General features: G+C 37.6%; 1 protein-coding gene across 5 annotated transcripts in view; it reads left to right on the top strand.

The window, feature by feature from the left end:
• LOC126872326 (uncharacterized) overlaps positions 1 to 19,174 on the top strand; it is a 52,458-nt gene that overhangs the window by 8,001 nt on the left and 25,283 nt on the right. For 3 of the 5 annotated variants that reach the window (XM_050632153.1, XM_050632154.1, XM_050632155.1), the window contains 3 exons: positions 2,432 to 3,739; positions 3,852 to 4,135; positions 9,362 to 9,581. In XM_050632153.1, coding sequence (XP_050488110.1) covers positions 9,378 to 9,581 — 204 coding nt within the window. In that variant the 5' untranslated portion in view covers positions 2,432 to 3,739; positions 3,852 to 4,135; positions 9,362 to 9,377. Of the gene's footprint in view, positions 1 to 2,431; positions 3,740 to 3,851; positions 4,136 to 7,419; positions 8,005 to 9,361; positions 9,582 to 19,174 lie in introns of those variants that run through there. The other 2 variants (XM_050632152.1, XM_050632151.1) reach the window with 2 other exon arrangements.

The raw sequence follows: 19,174 nt of genomic DNA, 5'->3' as shown, positions 1-19,174 counted from the left end.
TGGAAGGTGCAACGATCGAGCCGCTCCCTTTGTAAGGCGCGGCCCTTTAAAGGGTGTGGTGTTTGCTACACGACGATGCTACGTCTGCTCCCTTATTTCTAAGCCTCGTTTTGTAAATTTGCGTTGGTACAACGTGTTCTGTTTAATAAAGAAACAAAGCATCGTTCGTAGAGCTCACGTTAATGTATGGAGATGAACAAAAGTAGCGATACAGAATAACATCTCTTGTCTGGTAATGTTCTGTATTAATTTGTAAAAATGTGATTCTTTATGGAATTTTCTTTTATAAAATATGATTTACAAGGGTTGAAAACAGTTATGATATTAATATTGATTTTAAAACAGTAGAATTTTTATTTTACTTTAATTTCGAAGTTCATATTTTACGTAAAAATATTAATTAAAAATTGTACGTTTTACAAAACACGGGAATTTACAGAGAAATCTGATCAGTACCGATACTCTTATTCATCAGTGTAATCTGTAAACTTAATTCCCATTCGTATGACTGTTCTGTTTGGCGATATATACATATTACCAGCAGTTTATAATATTACACGTCTGAAGTACATAAATTATTTCCACGTAATACGTGTTAATTACAGTTGTATATGAACTTTGAACTTTCTACGAACTTTTCTGTCACAACTTTTTTCCAATTTGTCGAGTCTATATTTTACACTTTCCACGTGCGTCGTTACATAGTACGAGTACATCTTGGATGAAAGCCGCGCTGTTCGCGAACGACAGGATGATGTACGTTTTGATTCTTCGGTTACGATAGATCCGCGCGGAAAGACGATTTATACTCTCGCGGCGTCTTATTGTCAGCGAATGTTTGTCAGTGGACGATCAGAATTGTTTATCCTATGACATACTCGTCGGTCTCTTAGTCATAACTTATTCGTCATATGATATTTAACGAGCTATGTATAGCGGCGTAAACGTGACGTACGTTTAAGATAAAAAGTCTTAACAATGGAACATGACCGTATGCCTCATCTTAGAATTATCAATCATATTTGTCGAACCTGAGATGCGCCTCGAATTTCTTCCTTGGTCTTCACAGGAAGTAAAGAGATTAAGTCGAATTTCTATACGCATTGATGCACTTATCAGACAGAGAAAATTATTAAAAATAGTACTTAAAATTGAAGAAGCAAGGAAAGACTAAATGTTACTATTTACTGGTAGACATACATGTAATATATTTATTGCTATTTTTAGCGTTAATTCTTGAGTAGTGTTGGTGATTTAATTATTCCACTTTAATTTCTGTGCGATTCGACGAAATAATTTAGAGAGACAAATCAGTAGGCAGCGTATTGAAACAAATATTATTACTTAAAATAGAAAGATTTTTAGTGAAAGAAGAATTTAAGAATGCTTGATTGTATTTGTATTTAATGTAGTAGTACAAAGCAATATGTGTATTGGAACAGACACTAAAAATAATTAATGAAAGAAAGAACGCAATTCGAATGGGTGGTTAGTCTTATTTTAGTAGCAACGACTGTGCTAACTTCTTTTTGACGATAATAGTAATTTCGTGATCTGTCAGGGGTCTCTTTATACCATTTACACGTTCGTTGCCCCTCGTTGCCCTCTGTCAACTCTGTCTGAAGAAATCGGAAAGTTCACGAAGCGTGTAATGTAAGTCAATGGTCGGATAGAATGCAAGAGGTGTTCTATATGTGCACAACCACTCCCGAATTGCCGATCCTATAAACTCGGGATCAATTAATCTATTACGTAACGTGTATACCATTCAGAGTAAGTAATTACAAACTTTTGTCGTTAATTAAACGCGCCTGGCGTAACGCTCGAATTCCTCGTGTCACTTGCAAACATTCCGTTCGAATAGTTTCAGCGTAATCTGTTTTCTTTTATAATAAATTCAAATACTTCCGCTGTGCATAATTTTTCAAAGGCATGGATTATTTCTTGACACGTTTTCAAGACAAGATGTGGTCTCAGGAACGGAAATTGGTTGTTTACTAAGTGCAGCAATATCGAGATTTAATACCTGGAGTATGACTGGACTAGTTTCGCCCGTCTTGAATAACTTTTCCTTTTTCACCTGACTTGATGGCCTAAACTGGCGAGCACTTAGGAGATTAATCGTCATTGATTAATGTATGTTCTCTGCTTTGTGTAAATTTTCATTGTTATCAAAAAATATATATATGTTTTAATATGAACTATGAATAAACAATCCCAGAATATAAGTAAATAAACTCAGAAATTAAAGATAGAGAAAATACAAATCAACCTTTCATCTATTTTTCAACTTTATGATAGTCAACTATCTTATGGTACTCCAAAATTGGCACCAGTAACGATAGGCTTTCTAATTTATAATATTTCAATGTTTTATTCGTAAGATAACATTTTAAACTGGAACTGAGAGAGACTTCCTCTTTACTTTCAGAAATAACCGATACATTCGTTGAAGTGGATCTTGAAGTAATGGCGGCATCAGACAGCTTCGCGATGAAAGCAACACTCCTGGGAATGAAGAACTCATCGAAGAACTATCTCCTGAACTAGATGCCGTCGGCAAATCTTGTTATAGTGGATGCCGCGGGATATGCAATCGAGAGATATCCCGCGGTGCTTCTTTCGATCCACTTAAAATTTTTTGGGCCCCGTTACTCCGGTTTTCTTGCGCTACTTGCATCAGGAGAATGCTCGCGTAACAGACTACTCGTACTTCGTATATGAAACACTTACTCTTCCTAAGAACATCTCGTAAAAGTACTTTAATTTCTTAAACATATGTATTTTTAATTTTATATTTGGTACAAGTTTTGGGAAATTTCCCTGTTCTCTTTGTTTCCTTATTATATCTTAAGCGTAATTATATTGAATTTAGGTATTTACAGTATTTATTGCTCGGATAAGTCATTAAAAAATTAAGTCGTTCGGAAAAACGATCCAAGGATCTTCAATGAATAGAAAAATTATCGATGGACACGATTAGTAAACAATTTTGTTTCATCATGATCTCGCCCAATTATCTCGGCGCGTGTTAAACCTTAACAAACAATATGACGTTATCGGGTTAGTGTACAGTTGCAGATGCAGAAAACAACACCCATGGGAAAGGACACGAACTCGTCGATGACCATGGGGAAAGAGTCCACTTGATGTTGGGGGTCCCTTTGAATGCATGCAGCACGGCACGGTCCCGGAAATCAGTCCCGTCACGCAGGCCGGAAACTGGACGATGCCACGTTGCTGGATTGACATTAAATCCCATCAACCATTCTCTCTGTTCAAAGCAATTACTCATTCCATGTTAACGTATTACAAATTACAAATTAAGCTTGATTTTCGTGATCCGCTTAATAGATCATCTAATCTAAAAACGCAAATTTCTAAAAATATTCGTATAACACACTAACTATAAATCACCATTACATATATAAGGTATATATCGTCCATTTCTCCATTCTCAAGAATTTTTTCTCCAGTATCAAAGCTCAGAGAAGTCTCATCGATACTTCTCTCTTCCCAGATTTCTCTTCGAACTGCACGAATGAAGGATGAAATTGGTCCATCAAAATCGAATTCCACATCGACTGCATATAATATGGTGCTTTGTCGGCTCGCTTCCGCCACAGGTCCCGTAGCCTGAAATTTAAAGATCCTCAGGGGTAACATTATTTTCAGGTCGTAACACTCGGTTTAAGACGATATTCGGTTTCGGTACCGACGAACAGGTTCGCCTTGCAAGGTGAGATGCGTGCTTCTCCCGTTCTTTCATTCTCTTCCACCTTCTCCGTCTGACCATTTTCGTCTCCTACCTATACAACCCTGTACATTCGTCAACGTGTTCTTTCCAACAGTGTGGGTACACGTACGCGCGTGTGCAGGTGCACGATGGGCGTACGCCGTGCAGCTTGCAAAGAATTGCACACGAAGGAAGAGACTCGCCTGTGGGAAAGTAACGCAACACCATGAGAGCCAGCGACCTGGACCGCTGCTGCCAAACTCCCATAGCGGCGTATGCATGCCATAGCAGCGTGCTCGTGGTGCTGGACGTGCTTGTTGCGTGCACGAGGATAAAGTGGCTGACCACCGTGGTTCCGATATGCTCTCTGACTTCGTTCTAACCGAGTTCCCGTCCCTGGTAAGCTTGTTCCTGCTGTATGAATTGGTAAAAACATTTTCATTCATTGAATATCGACCTCGGACTATAGTTTAGCAGAGGTACTATTAGAATCTTAATTCCTACTGATTGACAATTTCCGAATTGTAAATACATGTATGTATGTATTGCATCTTAAGAACTTGTATTTTGGTACCTTTCATTCATCTTATTTAGATTTGGGGTTATAGTTTAACATAAATAGTATAATGATGTAACATGATATGATACAAAATATTATTTCAAATTACAGCTACGATATACATATAAACATCTTTTTGTGTCTCATAGGAAGGATTTTTGTTTTCTATAGTGCAATGTTCCTTCAGCCAAGACTTCTGAATTTTTCTTAGTGATTTATGAGGATTTAAACGTCTCATAAGCTATTCACGATAATTTTATTTTCTAAAATTTGGAACATTCTAAGCCTGGAAGAGATCCGAGTCATGGCACGATGACGAGCTGCATCTATGATAAATGAGCGAATCGAAAGTCGCACTCGAGTGCTCCTTTCGCATGACATACAAGTTTCAGAGTTATCTGCCGATTGCAGCTGCGACGGGAGTGATCTAGTTGCCGTAGCTAATTGAATTTTCTCCTTGAGATCGTCGCGAACGAAGCCAGACAGCCGAGGGAAATGCTTCTCACAGGAGGCTCGTTGTTCGCGACAAAAGGCAAGAGTGTTGCACCAGGGAATCGCGATATCACGCGTGGCTGAGACTCCACGGCTTTCACGTTGCGATATATTTACTCGACGTTCCTCTACTTAAGGGTTGAGATGTCTATAAAATCCTTCTGATGGTACCGACAGTAGTATCAGAATGTTTTACGCTCTTCACGGGTCTTCGACCTGCAACGTGAAAAAAACACAATTATAATAGGAAGGGAATGTTGTCAGTTGATCATAATTTATTTAATCTACCTATAAATCATAGAATTACTTGGTAAATGGTTGAGTAGTCTATTAACTATAGCTTCAAATTTGATAAATAGAGACTATCAATTTCAAAATTCTTATTCAGATATTTTTAATACCTGTATAACCATATCATATCTACTTTAAATAACTCGACCACCCCATAGAACATCCCTTGCAAGGTAAAACCCACGCAGGTATAATGATACGCTTCCTATTCGTCTTTTCTACGTTTCAACATGCAACCTGCACCCTACCCAAGGACCAATCGGTTCTGCTCATGTTGATTCTTTTCGCAGTCTTTGTGAACGAGCGAAGTGGCACTCACGAACAAACGTGTGAAGCATTTTCACCTGTTCAAAGGCGATACTTGCGGAATCCGTAGGATCTCAGACGAAAGAGAAGCTCCGCGTTACGTCGCGAGAGAAATCAGTAAAAAGATTATCACTGGTAAGAAGGAAATTGCCCTAGTCGTTTCCGGAATGAAAGCAAACGCATAACTTTCTTTCGTCTTCTGCTCGAGGGATCGCGTTTATTCAATTTAGATCGTATCTAGAACACTGGAAAATGAAATGTTTTTCAATCGAGTCTTAATCTAGGAAATAATCATAGGTTTTTCATAAGTGTAGACATTTCTGTCTAAGCTACAGACATTTTCGTAGTTGTACTCCTACGTGAAGAACAATCGTTTTTCTTCGAAGAAATTAACACGAAATTTTTTCCCTCGATGTATAATCGACGCCCATATATTCATGGATTTTATGTGATTACGTAGGAAGCACTACTTCTCGTCTTTATGTAATTCTTTTTCTGTTTCGTCAATATAGGCACCGTCGTATGACTAAAATATCGCCTTCTATAAAGGGAAGACGAAACTTCTGTATCGAAGATAACTCGTTGTCACGGTCGATTTAACTTGCGAGTCGCGAGTATCGCGTAGGAGTTTATCAGAAAGCAGCCTCTTACCAACGTTCTACATTTTCTCTAAAAGAAGATTGCCTTAAAAAGTTCACTTATCAACAATTATAATAGAAGCGCATATTTAATATTATCGACATTATTAAACGTCTCCCTGCATTACTTATTCCGAAAGGCTCGTTTAGAATTCATGACGTTCTTTGAAAAAATCTGATAACTTCGTATAGTCGTGATTTACTATCGGTCTATGCTTTCTGAATTTTCTGTGCGTGAAACAACGAAGACGAGATGACTGGGCGTGTGTATTCGCGGTAACCATTAGCAGCTAGACTGCATTTTTTCAGAATCTCGAAAGTCGCGCGTGACGTCCATTAGTAGGTAGAACTTGTTCCAAAGACATTTGTAATTTACTTTCTTAGGAAGCTACTTGACGCGTTTACGGAATTTCAATCATCATTTAAGGCGTCACATGTCACGGGTTGAATTACTTCTCACCCTATGATCGTCTCAGTAATAAATTGGAAACACCTTGTACCCACGTACTCCCAAACCTATACGAAATATAAAATACTATACTCTTCCCTTTTATTACGTCGATATTCAAATTTCATCACGCATGTTGTTCCTTATAATAAACATGCTCGTTAAGCCGACAGAAAGAAAGAATAGCTTACAAATTAGAAATCTTGTTGTACAATTTTATTTATTTCAATACAATTTTCATTTAAAAATCAACTTATTAATCTTTAGCAGATTTAGTGTACTTTCTGGATTGAATTTTAGTAGAATTAAATTGAATTTTAATAAAGTCTTTTTGATCTTTTTTTTTACACAATGAATTTTTTGATAACTTTGTTAAAACTTTATAGAATCATAATTATTAACAGAAAATGAGATTCGTATATATTTTTGTGAATACAACTAAACAGGTAAAACCTACGTAGAGATTTGTTTTATCTAGGTATTAAACATATCATGACGAGTACTATACTTTAGATATTTTACATATTTTTGCATACTATCTGCATTCTGTGAATTTTTTCCCTTTTTCCCGCAGAGCCGTGTGGTCCCAATTACCAACGTAAATGTTTACAAACATAATAGAAGAGTTACATTTGCTTCTATATGATTCAAATTTATTTCGCATCAACTCACTCCTTTTTTAATATATGCACCCCAAAAGTGATGATGGCGAAGGATCAGTGAAACGAGACGAAAGCAAAGAAGGAATTAAACCCCGGACATCCTCCTAGCTTACAAATGAACGCCTACTCGTTGCTGAAAAGTTGCAAGCTTTGAGAGAAACAGAGATAGAATGAAAAGAGAGAGAAAATACTCTTCGTGGACATACGACCGTACGGTAACGAGATTCACGCCCCCGCACCAACACAGCGATAGAAAGTCGCGCGCATAGAACGTTCGGCGGGTCTCGTGCACTCGCAGGAAGGTCGTTTTCTTTCCTCTACGCCTCGTAGGCTTACTACGCCGACTTTACACGACGCGACTGCTCACGCGTCCCTTTCAGTCGTAGCGCAGCGCTCGTGGCGTGTGGAACGTCGTGCAGACGGGTGATTTCAACGCTGGACGAGGCATCTCGTTCTTTGCTCGTTCAAGCATCGCGCGACGCGTCTCTTATTCTTATATTAAATCCATCAAAATCATTAAAGGACTAAAAACATAAGTAAGAATAATAATTCGTGTCATAGTGAATCATCGAGATAATTACGTGGATTTGAGGAAGGAGAAGCTTGTTCCACGAGGATTCGTCGAGTGACTTTGTATTTTTGGAAGATTTCCAACAACAGAAACTGGAAGATTTAATAGGGACTGTCTAGATAATGTGTTATTAATAGTTGAACAATATTTGGGAGTAATTTGTTTAACAGTGTCGTAAGGTGTAATTATTATCGGATGCACTCAATGCCACTTGTTCGCCAAGTGTAAACATGATTCCCGCGCATTGACGTATGCACCGGACTGCGAGTGCGGGCTGCACTCAGCTGTGAATTGGTAAAAAGTAAGTATCCATGTGAATATTCATGACTGTATCGCGTGATAACGTTATCGATACCGTCTGTCCTTTTCCGTAACACGTGACATTTGAATGAACATATCCCTCGTGTGTGTGTGTGTGTGGATATATATGAGCTTCGCGGCACGCTTTTAATTAAAAGGAAATAATTAATACGGCTGATTTTGTAATATATTTAATTCAATAGATACGAATGGTCTTCCATACATGGCCCGAAGTATCGAGCGTCGATGTTTAGAATGGCTGTTTATTATTAATGAGAAAAATACAGTTAACGCTGTGAGAATGGTTACCAGTTTTTTCTTGAGCTACCTTGTTATGAAAACATTTAACAATCGGACCACGTACAGCTACCTCTTGGATGCGCATCGTGCTTCTCGCGAATGTTTAAGCTTTCGAACTTCTGGCACGCAGCTGCGTCGCCCCTTAAGCTGTTTATGTGATATTCAAGGGCTTTCCTTCTTTTGTCTGTCTCTCGTTGCCCGACGAAATTACGTCGATGCTAGTTTTTTTTCTAGTAACATGTACCAGGCACAGCTCGGTAATCATCTACAGTCTCGTCGATAATTATCAAACGTCCTTCACTACGGTTGTTTCCCCTCTTCGTAGCCTTGAAGAGAGAGGCCGAAGAAGCTATCAGCTACATTAACTTTTTATCCTAAATAGATGTCACGTATACATTACCCTATCTTAAGTAGCACCAAAGATAGCATAAAATTAGATCAACCTGTTTTCAGAATTCTTGTTAATCCTCGCTTCTAACCGACCCGTAAACTAGTTTCCTCTCCGTTATTGGATTAATTATCACAATGAAAGGCACAATTAAATGATACAACAATAAGCATTACAATGTACAATTGGAAATTGCTTCTTGGAATATTATTTGAATGAAATTATTCAATTTTACATGTTGAAAGGAGATTCAAATTCAAACGCATAGTTAAATCAGCATTTAATTTCATCTGCGTGATACTTAATGTTATTGGATGTAATTGAACTGCAGGATCCAGTCAACAGATCATTAGACTAAATCGCTAGATGCAATTGATCAATTATGTTTTCTGAAAATTCCTCAGTTTGTTTCTTAAGTTCAATCAGTCTTCTTTTCTTCAATTTATTTTCTAATCTTTTACGAATCTGATTTCTGGTATTCCTTAAGAGCAGAATATATTGATTTATGTTTAATTTTACATATTCGAAATAATTCACTTTTCACAGATAAACATTTTTAGACTTTGTCTCGATAAAGTCTATCAGTTGTTTGGCTTCTAGATGTGTAGTTCGATCTAACAGTTTTATATTTTGAGCAAAACTAAAGGAAACAACCGAATTTCGATTTCAGGTGAGATCAAAGAGGGATGCTGAAGCACGTGTCAGTCTCGCCGTGGCGAGGGCGAGCAGATAGCGTGAGCCTGGCTTCGAGCGGGGGTGCGAGTAGCTGCGGAAGCGGAAGTCCTACCCCTGGACACACACCACCGCCATCAAGGGCATCTTCGTGCGCTTCGCTTGCGCCCTTAACCGCCCTTTCGAGCTTTTCTCCCGCCGACGCAACTCCACAGCAGGTAAGTCCATCAAATTACATACAATTCTTCCCTTTTCACACCGATCTCAATTGTCCCGATCAAAATAAGGTTGATCGAACCTTTTGTTCGTAATCAAATGAGGATTAAATCGAACAAAAGATCATGCTAGATGAAAAAAGTCGCGCATGAAGCAAAAAGAAAGGTTGAACGCGCCGCGGGAGGGTACAAAAAGCAATGACGTGGTTGCTTAATGAAGCAAACGAGGAGAACAAAACGTTATCCGTGACAGGCGTTAAAACGGTTTCATGAAAACGAGAACAAAACGATTCCCTGCACTTATTAACAGCTGGACCACGTGTGTCCTTGTCCGTTCGCGCTAATGGGATTCATCGGCGGTACGTGTGTTTAATCCACGATTATTTCTGACGTAGTCATTCGCTTGATTACTATCCCGCCAAAAATAGTCGCGATTATTTTCGATTGAGTAAACAGCATTCGTGATAAAATTATCAATTGATTAAAATTATCAGTTATATTCGAAATTATTACGTCATACAAAATTTCAATTGCGTTAATCGATTCAAGATATTCCAAGATATTTCATTGGTTTTATTTGAACGTTGACAGAAGTCAGGTTTGAGATGAGGGTGAATTTCTCACGAACCGAATGTCCCCAAGTTCGTCAAGCAGCAACTGCACGCGGCTCGGTTTCGCATCCCTTTTTGCACGAACAGAAACATGACTCTCCGGAGACCCTTGATCCCAGCAAGATGCTTAGGGTAGCCAGTTTAGTCCAACATCTGCGAGGAAATGGAGGACACAACTCAAACCATTTGAATATTCAAGTAAAATTTCTAGCGAATATACTGGTAGTTTCTTCGTGGCGTGTAGTGTAAAATTTCGATCGAGCCAGGTTAATTGGCATTAAAGTCGATTACTCGCATACCTCGCATATCATCGTCAATATCGCCGGTATCGTTAGTGTCGACCGGCTCAGTCAATAAAAATTAGGGTCATCGCATTTAATACAATGCGAACTTTGCATTATTGCCGGTCAACACCCCAGTTTCTCTAGATATTAACTACACGATTGTTGAATACATAGTTACATTGCTGAGTTTTCATTGTATTTGCGTTTGCCTGGCCCGTTTCACACGAGGCTGCGCCAAAGGTCGTTACAAAACAGCTGGATTCTTCCGTTAACTTCTTCGAGAAACCAACTGTGTATGAGCATCCTGGTCACTGATTTGTGAATATTTTTATGGTGGGTTAGTCATCTCAAATTTCACGAATCTAGTTCTACTCTTTCAGGAGAAACCATTAACGCCCCCGATTTACATCTCCAATTCATTATTTTTCACTTCCTCTATTAAACTTCTACGAGAGTAAACAATTTTTTCGCCAAATTTCTCAATTACCTAAATACGTTGATTAAATCTTAATTTTTTTACGAATTTTTTACCAAATTTTAATTTTTGACTTTCGTATAGTTCAGTTAACAGTTTTGTGACTCTAAAAACAAATTCATTAAGGATAGTTTCATGAACTCGTAGAAAACCTGTCATCGTTTTCTTTTTTTCAAAGAAAGAAGATATATATCACCCTTAAGGTTGAAGTTTTTTTTCTTTCGGTGTCTTCCGATGGGCGAAGTTCATCTTCGTCGTACGTCCCGCAGTTTTTGTTCATGGAACCAGGAATTCTCTGTGAGAACCCCGCATGCCAAGGCGTCGCACATTGCGGCCAACTCACAATGTGAAGTGAAAAACTATACATACCGCCGTAACCCTGATGGATCCACTTAATCGCACTTGCTCCCTGCCTACCGACCTTCGTTCCTTAGTAGGTTGCCAGGAATGAACCGGAGAAACGACTATGTTACGAACAATCAGCTTGTTGCGATTTGCGACATGAAAAACTTTGAAAAGTAGGAACTTTCTCTCCGAACGAAGTAGTCCAGAAGATACAAAAGATGTTACAAAATATTTAATTCATAATTAACCACAAGAATTTTCTAAATAATCTAACAGCAAAGGAGATCAAGAGTTTTCCTTGGTGAAACTGCTAATCTTTAAATTCAATTTTCTCATTCCTCATATAAAAGTGACTTAAAAAATTTGCAAGGAAAGTTCTCTGAAAGATAGCGTGAAGCTAAATTTGGTAAGAAATGATATGGCTAAGAGCGATGGAATGTTCCTCAATAGAAAACGAAAAATAAATAGCGTGCTCCATTTTGAATATAGAATGACAGTCCGAAAAGTCGGCGCCGTATGGATTACAGCGTAATCGCTGGTGGTAGCTTGTCACGATAGCAAACTATTCTGTCTCTCTGATAGCAGTTGTACTTTGATACGCGTTCGACTGCAATTTGTTTTCGTTGAATCATTTTTATGTCACTTGACACAAATAGGGACTTTTTGTACTTCTCTTTTTATGATCATTTGTATTTTACAGTAGCTCTTTTTTTATATTTTTGTAAAAGTTAATGTGTTAGAGTCCTATTTTAATTTCCATGCAGCGCGACCAGACACATTATCGTGCTTGCGATAAGATAAAGAACTCGCGGAAGCACCACGATCTTACTATTCCCTTGCTGGTCGAGAAAAAGTCTGGAAACCGGTATGAAATAAAATGTATTCTGGTCAAAGCTTTCTTTTTGTGTTAACTAACTGTAGGAAGATCAACAACGATACTATTGCGGCTTTCAGAATACCACACAATTTTACGTAACTGGGACGAAAAGTGAAAAATCGTCACTCGCGTCCAATGATCTTGATAATGTCAATGTCTTCTCGTAGACATTCCATTACCATATTAAATGCTATCATTACACACCACGAGCACGTAAAACCACTAACATTTGCATTTATTCAAACAAAAATTTGTTGCTTCTTTTATCTCTTCAATTTTTATATGTTAAATCATCTCTAATCTATTCCGTTAGTTTATGACGATTCGATATAGTATTCGTTTTACTGTTAATGGAATACATCGTTAGATACTTCGAAACAAATTACTATACTCTATTACACACATTTACGAGATAATGGAATAATTTTGCTTTTTCTTAGAACACTAATTCTGATTACCATACTCACTTCTTCTTTTGTACTACATGTTCGTTTTACATAAATTTTTCACGATATCCTTCGTGTGAACTGTCGGTTATAAATATTAGAACATCTGCACAATATATAGAGAAATTAGCAAATATTACTGAAAAATTTTACATTCTCTTTTCCAATGTTTTAATTTTGGATCAAATAGGATAATCAAATGACTTGCAATTTGCCAAATTTATCTTTATTTATCGATCAAATGAATCAAATTTTATTTGTCGAATTTATTTAAAACTGTTTCTACTATGCAGAAGAATTTGTTAATACTAATAACTTGCAATTTGTCACATGTAAAATTTCACTAAAAGTATTAAATATTTGCTCGTACAAGAGTCGAATTAAAAACCGCAAAATTCACGTAAAGGAAATTCCATGCTGCAGAATCTGGATCATCTCGATGATCGATGATCGATCATCCTACCGCTATACGCACGAAATCACGTTCCATGTACCTTCTCATTCCGTCTCTGGATGCCGGACTTGTCTCGCGTTCTCGGACCTCGCAACATCCGGCGCGGCGGCCCGTAGTTCCGGCTTTCTTGTCTACGTGTATCTTTTATTTGAACCGGTCTTGATAAAACGTACTACCCGTTGTTCCATCAGAATGTTAGGCTTTTATCTGTCGATCGATCGACCTTCACTCTTGTGACGGTTTACTCTTACAACTTCTGTCTGCATAATTTTGCTACGTTACAATGGCCCTTGTCATGAAACCAATATGCTAGAAGAGATTTCATAATAGCTTTTTTTTTTTGGTTGCAGAAGGTCAATGGAGATGCTTAACCCTTTCATTGTTACAGGTGGCTATAATTTTCCATTATAAGATTATGTCCATTATGAGTTTTGACATTTCAAGAATGGTTGTACGCATACGTTCACCTTTCCCTATTGAATTTTTATTAGGTTTCAATGTGAAGTATTATTTACCATTAGATACATTAATCATCTCATTAATTTGCTGCAATTTGATTTTTATTCAGTTGTATTAAAACTATAGTTCAGTACAGTTGTTTAGAAAAATGGAAATGTAGCAATGTTTCTTTATAAAAAAGTAAAATTTGTACAACCTTTGGTATATAAAGTAGGATCATAAACATTCATTACGAGATATTTATAATTTTAATAAAATCATAATTTAGTTTAGTTTCTTGGAACTACAAAAATGTAGTATTATTGTATAATAGTACAATATAATAATGGGTTAGTAGTAGTATATCAAGGATGTCAATCATTATCCCAATCTTCTGAAATTAGATTTCTATTCACTCCAATCCAATGCAGAGTTTCGAAAATATAAAAATATTTTTTTACACCATTCAGTATAAATTAATCTCACTTTTATCATTAGAACAGAAGTTAGCTGTCTCAACGAATTTCTTAGCACTTCTCGACACGTAACAGCATTGTCTCCGAAACAATATTAGAATAGTCCTTGCGCAACCAGATTTCCAAGCGGCGGACAATAAGAAAAGAACAAGTTTGTGAACGAACCAGGAAAGTCCGTGCTGCAAGCCGTGGTATTTTCGCTTCCTGCTCCGATTCCGTCATCGACGGCTCACGAAACCTGGGGGCGCAATCGTAATAAATTATTGGCCGCATTAATTATCATGCGTTGGTGCACCCGCATGACGGCGACACGGTAAACCAGAATTTCAAAAGGAAATCTCTTCGTATTTTTAGCTTGAAGAACTTTTTCTTTTTTATGAAGCCTGTAGAAAGAGTCAGAATACCCCATAATCAGGATACAAACGATCCAGGGTTTCTTGACCGGTTTCAAGGATGCTTCTCCTATAAAACGCACCACATAATCGTCAGAGTTATGTCTGCTATGGAGGCATCTCTTTTATATATCCGCTACGGGCAGAACGTGGCTCGAATTCACACGATTAGGCTACGAAACTGGAGTTATAGTATACTCAGTATACTAAGAGGGGTTGCTCCACGTTCTACGGTATCCGTTGATTTATTATCATGCTAATGACTTTATGGAACGCTGCCTGTTATGTAACAGTATTAAGTGGCGCTTTCCAACGACGAGGGAATGCCATTACGTCACGGTGTAGCGCAAAGGAAACCGTAATTGGTGCACCGATAGATTCTTATTAGGTATTATTATACAATAAATAGAAGATTTTATCTTTATCGATCAACCCTTTAGATGTAATTTTGGAAGCATTTGACAGATATTTAGAGGGTTATTTAAAGAACGCACGAGCCACGAGAACATTCTGTTCTTCTTCTGTCCCTTCGCTGATAATTATAGGTTATTATCCGCTTCTGTTCTCTCGTAAGAGGAACGACTCGCGAGATGAACTCTTCTTCTTGGAGCGCAACGGGGACATGAGATTTTTAAGCGAGTGCTGCCTCTTAAGTAAACACGCGTGGACCTAACAAAAACATCGTTGACATGTGTGACGTGAAAAATATCGAGGCTAACATCTCTTCCAGTGTTTTATGACTGGATTAAAACTCACTTACGCCAGTTTTTACCTCTGTCAGATATCTATTTGGTCGTTTTGCTTATTTTCATAGCGAGTTCTTTTAAGAAACCAGATGTATACTCGCGAGATTCGGCAAATCTGTGGATCGTACATCGTTGACAGAACAAATCCAGAGATAATTTGGAACAGGAAAAGGTTTGAGCGATTAGATACCGGAATTCTTGTGTAATCGCGGTTCGTCTTTCTCATACACGCGTTTTCTTATGATAAAGTTCAGTTTTCATTCGCAGTTAGCAAGTAAGAAAGAGCGAGACTTCCGTCATCTTACAATAAATACCGAGAATCGGTGATTCGGCTTCCGTTGTGATAACAAGTTAGCGGCTATCGATCATCGAATATAAATAACACCGTTTCTCTTTCCATTTATCTGCAGTTTCAGACTCCCGGTGTTGCCCTTATCTGTGCCGTTCACCCGTTTTTCCCAGAACCGCTCGTGTATCGGCAGAAAGAAAAAAATCTGAAGATTGGCGCCAGAAGAATTACATGGCTGGTCTTTAAGAAGCTCATGGTTCGTTCTAATTTGAACGCGTATCCTAGGATTTTAGAAATACTGTGTTTCTTCAATACTGTTATGATTATCGCCTAATATAGTCGAAGAAAAATAGAAAATTCAGTTAGATGATTCATAAACAAAGAAACGTTCTAAAATTATAATTCAAGTGATATTATTAACAATGCCATTTCTTATTTCGATAAAGAATTGATCTTAGGGGTGAAAACGTCATTCTAAAGAAATCATACAATGTACCTATTGAAAAGATGTTAAATTCGAAGTTTTATGGCTTTTCATCCTCTACAATGTGGTTGTTTAGAATTTTCCAAAGATACTATCTTTCTCAAATCTTCAAGAGCGTATCTTTCTACATTAACGACCCTTAGTTTATTGAAATTTCATTGCGAATGAAGCGGAAATTATTTTCATTGCCGATCTAATATTAATTACAATAGCATTGAAAGGAACTCTCGTATGCGAAAAATCCTTGTAAGGACCATCGTGGGCGGACATTTGGCATTCAGATCACGGAATCATTGGTTTATTGGCGTAAACCGATCCGGTCGTTACATCGTTCTCGGCGATTAATCGTCACGGTTGATTCTGTCTTTTTAGCTCCTTTCAATGCCAGAGTGCGAATTCGGAATTGAAACCGTGTCCGTTATTATCTCCGTGCATAGTCACATCCGCGATTTAACGTTTCAGCCGATCGTCCAGCCGGAATTCGTTGCTTAACGTGAGTGACAATCGTCGATTATGTAACTTCGTGTGACGCACGTACACGTTTCAAGTACGTTTCTCGACGATTTTCACGGGGCGGATTCTTCGCACGAACGATGACGAGAATGATTAAGGGATAGTAGAGACGATGTGACGTCAGGTCAGCAGTGATGCTGTACTACATATTTGATAGTATTATATCTCCAAATGTGGGACCTGTGCATCACTATGTAATAATATGCATATAATAGAATTCCATTTATTGATTTTAAAAGGAAAAGAGTTCATATAACAAGTTATTTGGAATATAAAACCATAGGTTCCGAGAAATTTTATATTAAAACTACATATACTGAAGCCGCTAGTAATATCATGGAAATTTTCTGAGTATAAAAGGTTAACATCTATGGGAATTGAAAAGATAAAAACGATTTCGCTATATTTTATTGTGTCATTTAATCATAAAATTAGAAATTCACAGATCGTCTTTGCTATCTATGACTTCTCATTTATATAATATGAATTTGCATAGAAAACGATTCTATTGGCACCATCTAAAGTTTCGTGCAATACATTGCGTTTTACTGTAAATCTATCACGTCGTACAAGCTCATCGTTTTAAAGACCTAGTGACATTGCATCGCTCCTTTGTCCCAGACTAAATCGTCACAGGGCTATCGATCGTTACGCGAACAAGAAACTTTGATTACGAGCACAAAGCCGGCGCGACGTACGGTTTGATCAAGGCTCGTAGCCCATTCATGAGCATCGTCGTACGAATTCTTTAAGCATGAATGTTGTCTGGGATTGGTCACAAGCTACCGGTGAAAGCACTCGCAGCTGGCTACTCACACACGTGACCGCGAACGAGTACGCGAAACTACCTACTCTCGAGTAATACTAAGAGTCATAGTGTGGTCTGTGACGCATGACAGGCAATTAGAGTACCATTTTTCATGTTTATTGCATCGTATCGAGCTTAATCATCATATTACTCCGTAGCATATTAGTCTCTATGAAATGAAATATTATTCTCTTTAATTTTACAGAAAATCAAATGGGAAATTGGAATTGTATAAGAAGTATTTTGTAACTTGTTAAATGCTCTAAATAGAAACATTAGCGTATCACGTCCCACTTTCCTTGAAAGTGAAAAAATAAACCGTTTTCTACGATTTCTTGCGAAATAGCTATAGTATGCATAAGGTATTACCCGGATAAGTGTTACTATATAGCGGATCCTGGGATTTGCCTACAACTACGCACTGTTCACACCGTAAGCACGTGCTAACTAGCTGATAGTTGGCTTGTATACTTTCATCGTTGCAAAGGCGCCAAAAGGTCTTGTGTCACCAGGAATTCGCGGTATTATATGGGAGACAATCGTGTCGACGTGTAGGTCGTGTGCTGCATTCTACGAATTCACTTATACGGTGTCCTTGATTCTTTCAGCCTGGTGACAGGTACGGGTATCACACATCTTGTTCGTTTATTAAATTACAACATATGAAATTTCCGATTTTCTATGGTTCATACTTTATTGAATCTTGGAAGAGGTAGAGAACAAGTATATAGAGACTCGTCGAACATTTAAACCTGTTATTAAATTACAATATATGAAGTTTCCATTTCTTACGAGTCACGACTACTTCATCAATCCTTTAAATATGAATACATTTTCATAAATTATTTCCTTCAGACGCGAAAAAATGACAAAGCTAATGAATTAATCAATACGCGAACCCCGTATCTCAAATTTAATTGAAATCGTCTATTGACCATAGCCATATAAGTAAATCCATAACATAAGAGTTAAATCTTTAAAAAGATCCTTATATAATATGTATTATGTTGAAGAATTATCTGAAAGTTAGATGCTATGTAAAATAATTTAAAAAGATGAAGATTTTTGTCAAGAGAAAATGTTTAGGAAGTCGCTATGATAAAATTGTATATCTCGCCTTTCTGATTTCCTGATATTCTTTTTGCCAACATTATATAAACATCCTGATCCCAGTGCCACTAGGAATTTCTCATTTTATAATTCCCATGAGATACTTTCGAATTTTCTTACGCAACACAGACTATGCGAATTGAATTCCCGTGTACCCTTATTGAAAACCCTTTCTTTGATCTGTCATCGATCGACATCTGGCTGAATTGAAAGCGACAATTGCGGTTCGAGCCTTCAGTGCAGATGGTCGCGCTTCGCGTTTCTACAAACGCCGAACACAATCATGATTGCGACACTTAACATTCTTCTCGGTTTCGCTATCCACGGCCTTTCTTTATGGGACTCGAATAATGATACCTTCGGTGGCTGGCACAATGCTGAAAGTGAAGGAAAAAGGTGGGCTCACATAGAAGTCTCCGGTCAAACTTACACATGCACCAGCGTGAAAAATATATATATTTTCGTGTTACTCTTTGAATTCCCTCTTTTCATGATACCTGTAACTTAGGAGAGTTTGTTTGGACATATAACAGGGACATTTAGACTTAATATGTGAGCAATAGACATTTGCATTAGTGGTGGGCGTTACAATTCTAATTTCAAAGCGATTCGAGGATTTTTAACACAATGAAAATTGGAATGGTTTTACAGCGAGAAATATTAACAAATAAAGATATAATATTATGTAACATAATAAATATAATGTAATGTGGCTTTCGCCATTCGAGGGTTCAAACTGTGGAAAATCTATATAAATCTTGAATTCTAAATCTTTAGAATCAATTAAATAATAACGCCAATCGCGAAACTTCATGGTGTAGAGTGATAATGAATTTACATATCGACTC

The sequence above is a fragment of the Bombus huntii genome, chromosome 13 (assembly GCF_024542735.1).
Source record: "Bombus huntii isolate Logan2020A chromosome 13, iyBomHunt1.1, whole genome shotgun sequence".
Taxonomy (NCBI): domain Eukaryota; kingdom Metazoa; phylum Arthropoda; class Insecta; order Hymenoptera; family Apidae; genus Bombus; species Bombus huntii.
This window is presented reverse-complemented; position numbering and strand designations above follow the sequence as displayed.